The 6,000-nt window shown below is 54.4% G+C and overlaps 1 protein-coding gene across 1 annotated transcript; it reads left to right on the forward strand.

Annotated features, from left to right (window-relative positions):
- The first annotated feature begins 2,412 nt into the window (after positions 1-2,412).
- LOC109731548 (probable N-acetyltransferase HLS1) lies at positions 2,413-4,494 on the forward strand. Its single transcript, XM_020290722.4, has 3 exons — positions 2,413-2,757; positions 2,915-3,063; positions 3,207-4,494. The coding sequence occupies exons 1-3, from the start codon at positions 2,572-2,574 to the stop codon at positions 4,057-4,059; spliced, it is 1,188 nt and encodes a 395-aa protein (XP_020146311.1). The 5' UTR covers positions 2,413-2,571; the 3' UTR covers positions 4,060-4,494.
- Positions 4,495-6,000: the final 1,506 nt, after the last annotated feature.

Raw genomic sequence — 6,000 nt, forward strand, 5'->3', positions numbered from 1 at the left:
GTGAAACAGCTACCGTAGTAGTTTTGTATAGTTTAAAGATCAAGGAAAGGTGATAATAATAAAATCTACCAAGGGCTCGTGATGAACGGCGATGAACACGGGAAGAACAGGAAGGAACCCTAATGCAGATCTGTTCTACGGGGTAGCAAAGACTTACAGGTGCTGGAAAGATGCGGAGGTCGCCGCAGTTTATCTGGTCACGTCAGGTTGATGCAGCGGCCAGAGGCGGGGAAGACTCGGAGACCCGCGGCGGCGGCGGCAGTGGAGCTCGAGCGGCAACGCAGTGGCGACAGGAGGAAGAAGACGGAGGCGACGAGTGACCAGAGGCTGGTGGGCCGGGCTATTTATAAGGCGAGGCTCATAAGTGGGCGCGAGAAACGAGGAGGCCACGGCGTGGTTATCTCGCCATAAAAACGCCTCGATTTCGGGACGGCAGTTAAAGATAAGATCCGTTGCGGATATGGTGGAGTAAAAATGGACTTAATGGAAGATGACGTCATGACGGGTTACCCGGAATCCAGAAGATGACGTCACGACGGGTTATAGCCTTCACACAATTGTAAGCCGGAGATTTTCTGTTGAAAGGATTGAAGATTGACATAAGCCGGCTCAAATCAATCTGGGGCCTAATGTTGAGGATATAAACCTTAGAGTCACCCGCCAGGAGGGGCCGGGTTACTCATAATGGTCACCGCGTGAAGCCCGGCGCCAAGCTTGAAGACAGCGGGCCAAAGATGGGCTTAAGACCCGGACGTGGCTTAAGGCCCGTAGTTACAACCGCTATTTTGGTAGAACTTGTAGTGTAAGGCAAGAATAGTTGAGAGTCCGAGCCGGACACTCTTATGAGCCGGCCGGGACTCTGAGAGTTGCGGGGCGTCAACCTCTCTACATAAAGGGACGACCCGGCGGCGGTTCAGGGGAAGGGAAAGATCTCATCGAGAGCCAGGCATAGCAATCAAGCTCCCTGCTCATCGAAACCATAAGCAATACCACCTCAACTGGACGTAGGCTTTTACCTTCACCGCAAGGGGCCGAACCAGTATAACCCTCGTGTTCCTTGTCCCGTTAACCCCTTTAAGCTTCCTAACTGCGATGGCTCCACGACTAAGTCCTAACACGAGGACATCTGCCGTGACAATTCCACGACAGGCACCGTGTTTTCACGGCTAGAAAAGCTGAGCATCAATTTTATGTATTTTGCAACTTTAGGTATCAAAGTGACCGCGCGGGATAAGTTTAGGCACTCCGGTGTATTTAAAAAAACGCTATAATAATTCACAAAAAAGAAAGGAAACCGAGCTGCCTTGGCGTTTTAGCACGAGCAGCGTGAAAAAGGTGATAGTTGCAACAAGAAACTACTAGTAGCACTGTACTCTTTTGCGCGGGAGACTCCCTGGTAGTACCCGCCAACATCTTGTGCTCCTAGTAATACGGGAACAGTTAGGGACAGTTTGCAGATAAACAAATGAAACCTAACATGGCTTATCAGACAACCTCACACAGCACATCTAGCCTGGCCGCGTTCGCGTCGGCACAGGACAGAACAGGAGAGAAAGAGAATCGATAAAACAAAGGATGAATCACCTGGGAAGGGAGGGGAGATCTACAAGTTGGCCGCTTGCACAGCTCGCCAAAATCCGCTCCAACTTCGCCGGATAACCTTAACTATTGTGCGAGTTGGGTTCAGGTTCAGGGGGAGAGATCGGTCACAATGTTGGCCTTGCCCTACGGCCGACTCAGAAAACCAATATTCCGGTCCACTCGCGCTCGCTCGCTCACGTGCGTGCGTCACGGTAAAACCGACCGTTGTTGGTGCTGTAACGCCACTAAAAAGGCTGGCCTTTTGTGATGGCCGAAAGAGCGCGAGCCAGAGCATGCAGAGAGAACCAGGTGTAAAGGGGCAGTTTTCCCCCCACTATCCAAAGACCTTAATGTCACCTTAATTTCACGGCGCCTTAAACGCCGCTGCCGTAAACCCCCCCCCCCCAATCATGTGCTCCACTCTTGAGACGACCCATTTTTATTTTTACGACGGCGGCGGCTCCACTCGCTGGGAAAACCAAAAGGCGGGGCGGCCCGTTCGGGTCGGGCCTCTTCTTTTCGCCCTCTGTCAGTCATATGCTTCCTGCCGCTTGATCGCCGCCTTTCCAGTCGCGCGACGGCTAAGCATGTCTGCAGTTTTTCTTTTTGGTTCAGCACGCCGTTTAGGAGGAGCGATCAGCGCGCGCGTGAGTTATTATTTTAGCTTTAGGCCCCCGAAATCCTCTTCGGTTTTTAATTCCGGTCTGCCAACCGCGGAGGCCAAGCGATAGGAATTTTTAGAGATTATGGGTGCGGGGAGGCCAAGGATAGGAAAAGAATTCAAACGGAGGCTCCGCCCCTATATATACGCGCGCTAACTGCTCCGCCCTCCCTGCGACTGCATCCACGCGCCGCTTTCTCCTCTTCTCCTCCCCGCTCCCCAGCCGGCCTATCGACGACATGACCGCAGATCGGGTGAAGCTGGCTGTGGATGAGTGAGTCGTAGGGATACGTACGGTATACGGTTACGTACAGTCGGGATTGAGCGCCATGGAAGACGCAGAGGGGAAGCCAAGGGTGATCATCCGGGAGTACAGCCCGTCGACGGACCGCGCCGGCACGGAGGCCGTCGATCGCGAGTGCGAGGTCGGCCAGCCCGGCGGCATGTCGCTCCACGCCGACCTGCTCGGCGACCCCGTCGCCCGCATTCGCCACTCCCCGGCCTACCTCATGCTGGTAAGTGCCTGCTGCCCTATATGTACCTCTGTGCATCGTCGCTTGCTGCTGCACAGTTACACGTTGCGAGGGCGGGCGAGCAGCGTGCTGATTTCGATCGATTGCAGCTGGTAGTGGGTTGCTTTAATCCTCAACTGTGTTGATTTTGACATGGAAGGTAGCTGAGACGTCTGCCCAGCCCGGCCGGATCGTCGGCCTCATCCGCGGCACCGTCAAGTCCGTGGCCACGGGGAAGAGCTGCCCCGGCGCGCCCGCCTTCGCCAGCGTCGGCTACATTCTCGGCCTCCGCGTCTCACCATCCCACAGGTATAACACAATTGAATTGACTTGACTTGAATTGATTTCATCTTCTCCCCGTCCGTGACACTACACTGTGGCATTGATTCGGCGTGTGCGTGGCCAAGAATTACGTACTAATTAATGGCGTCGCGCGTGATCGGCGGTTGCAGGAGGATGGGCGTGGCGCTGCGGCTGGTAGGGCATCTGGAGCGGTGGTTCGCGCTGATGGGCGCCGAGTACGCGTACATGGCCACGGATAAGTCCAACGAAGCGTCTGTGCAGCTCTTCACCGGGCGGTGCGGTTACTCCAAGTTCCGCACGCCGTCGCTCCTCGTGCACCCCGTGCACGCGCACCGCCTCCGGGCCCCGCGCCGCGCGGCAGTTTTGCCCCTGGACGCGCGCGACGCCGAGCAGCTGTACCGCCGCCGGTTCGGCCACGTCGAGCTCTTCCCGGCCGACATCGGCGCCGTCCTCGCCAACCGGCTCTCGCTCGGCACCTTCCTGGCCGTCGTGGACGAAGGTTTTAAGTGGCGTGGGGTGGAGCACTTCCTGGCCTCGCCGCCGGCGTCGTGGGCCGTGGCGAGCCTGTGGGACTGCGGCGGCGTGTTCCGCCTGGAGATGCGCGGGGCCTCGCGCCTCCGCCGCGCAGCCGCTGCCGCGAGCAGGGCGCTGGACCGCGCGGCCAAGTGGATGCGCGTGCCCTCCGTCCCGGACTTCTTCCGGCCGTTCGCGGGCTGGTTCGCGTACGGCCTGGGCGGCGAGGGCGACGACGCCGCGCTGGCCGCGAAGGCGTTGTACGTGTCGTTCGTGAACAGGGCGCGGGGGAGGGCGGCGGCCGTGGCGGTGGAGGTGGCGGCGCTGGACCCGCTCCGGCGGCGGCTGCCGCACTGGCGCAGCCTGTCGTGCGCGGAGGACCTGTGGTGCATGAAGCGGCTGGGAGGCGGCGAGTCCGGCGCGGACGGCTGGGATTGGGCCAAGTCGGCGCCCGGGCAGTCCATCTTCGTGGACCCCAGAGAGGTTTGATTGACTCGGCAGCGACCGTAACCAGACCAGCCAGAGAGAGCTAGAGCTAAGCTAGGGGTTTAGATAGGAAGGTTTTGGATTTAGCAGTCGAGATTTTGTAGGAGCCTACTAGTAGTTTGTTTTCCTTTTTCTGGTAGAGAAGAAAAGAAGAGAAAATGGTGGGCGGCTGTGAGCCAATGGATCCACCACGGCACCTATCGAATCGACGAGACAGAAAAGAGAGATGCGACGCGGATGGCGATCGAGAGCCAGCCATCTCATCTCGGATATTATCATGCACACATGCAGTTACTACCAGATGTGTATGTATGTATGTCTAGATGCTACTCACCCTGGATATCTCCCCTGCTTTTCGTCCCTGTAAGCAATTTGCACCGTGCAGGTGTGTGGTCGCTAGATAGGCATATCAAGTAATCAGTGGCATGCTACAACCCATCCAACTCAATGCACCGCCACTGTGGAGTATCTACGCGGCTCATGGCCGTGTGTCGCTCGCCGTACCTCTCCCGAGTTCCGCCACTGTGCGAGCTCGACGGCGAATTGATGGGGCGGATGCAGTCGCAGATGGGGCGCCTGACACCTCACTGTGCCCAGCTTAGCTTCGCTCCTTCGTTTGACTGGGCAGACCGTTCGTTCGTTCGTCCGTTTGGCTTGTACGCCCGGGGAATATTGCACTGTACCGGCACTGCTGATATGCTACGGCTGCGCTGGTTGTCATGGGGTGCGTACTGCGACCACCTAACGTTGCGTAGGTGCGAGATGAATGCTGTCCAAAAGAGGCATGGAGCTCCGGTGTCGCGAAATAGGAAAAGGCGATGGGTCGCCGGCCGGCCGGCCGTACGAGCTTCGTGGTGTGCATGCAGATGCAGGGCAGGGGAGGAAATCATTGGGTTTTGTCGCCGTACGTGTAAGGATCGCATTCGCCCACTGCGTTGTGCATTATTGTTACTGTACTATTTTGAATCACGGCGCATTTGCATATGTGCGTGGTGTCATTTCATCAACTCAATCAGGGGACGTAAAAGTGATGCCGCACGTGCGTACATAGTTTAGCACGTAAGTAAACGAATCCAACACCACTCATGACAATGTTCTCGGGCGACAATATCCAAAGATGCGATAGCACGAAATCTAGTACCACCATGGACAGGATCGACGCGAGGTCAAATTATCCCGAGCCATAATCCAAAAATAAAATAAAATGCCAAGCCGTTGCTCTGGAATTAAGTGTCGCCCTTTCACCAAGTACATGGCCTCACCTTTTGCGATAACAGAACATTTTAGTTTAGTCGTTATATTGAGCTGATACAACCACATTAAAAAGTTGTGAAACAAATCATCTGATGGTAGCAACTTTTGCTGACAAAAACTTAGTTAGCTGGGATACATTGCATACTAAAACAACAGGCAGACAGATGTGTTGGTTGTCTTAAGGGTATTATTATATTTTAAACCGAGGCAAAAGGCTTGCCTCTTTCATTAATACAGGAGTTTTAAAAACAGTAATCCACTTCTGAGCCCAGGCTCAGCTGCACCTGCCCTTACAAAAATATCAAAATAAATACTAGAAAAATTCAAAAAATTCCAATTTTTTTGTGTGGTAGATAATTTGATGCGTGAGGTACGCTTCAATTTTCAAATCATTTGGACATCTCAGCAGCTCTCGGCAAAAAAGACAAATCCGGGGTCTATAAAAATGTTTACTGTTTATGCATTGTTCTGACCCGATTTGTCTTTTTTGCTGAGAGCTTCTCAAAAGTCCAAATGAGCTAAAATTTTGAGCGGACCTCACGTGATAAATTGTCTACCATGCAAAAAAAGATTGGATTTTTTTGATTTTTTCTGAATTTTCTGTGATTTTTTTCTTGGACGGGTGCAGATGAGCCTGGGCACCAAAACACCGCATTCTTTTGAAAAGTACATGTTATAGGCTACACAACA

Source organism: Aegilops tauschii, chromosome 4 (assembly GCF_002575655.3).
Source record: "Aegilops tauschii subsp. strangulata cultivar AL8/78 chromosome 4, Aet v6.0, whole genome shotgun sequence".
Taxonomy (NCBI): domain Eukaryota; kingdom Viridiplantae; phylum Streptophyta; class Magnoliopsida; order Poales; family Poaceae; genus Aegilops; species Aegilops tauschii.

Excerpts from the sequence above, each read along its gene's own strand:
- LOC109731548 (XM_020290722.4), top strand. The coding sequence starts at position 2,572 with ATGGAAGACGCAGAGGGGAAGCCAAGGGTGATCATCCGGGAGTACAGC. Across the intron at positions 2,758-2,914 it reads CCCCGGCCTACCTCATGCTG|GTAGCTGAGACGTCTGCCCA; the intron begins GTAAGTGCCTGC and ends TTGACATGGAAG. Across the intron at positions 3,064-3,206 it reads CGCGTCTCACCATCCCACAG|GAGGATGGGCGTGGCGCTGC; the intron begins GTATAACACAAT and ends CGGCGGTTGCAG.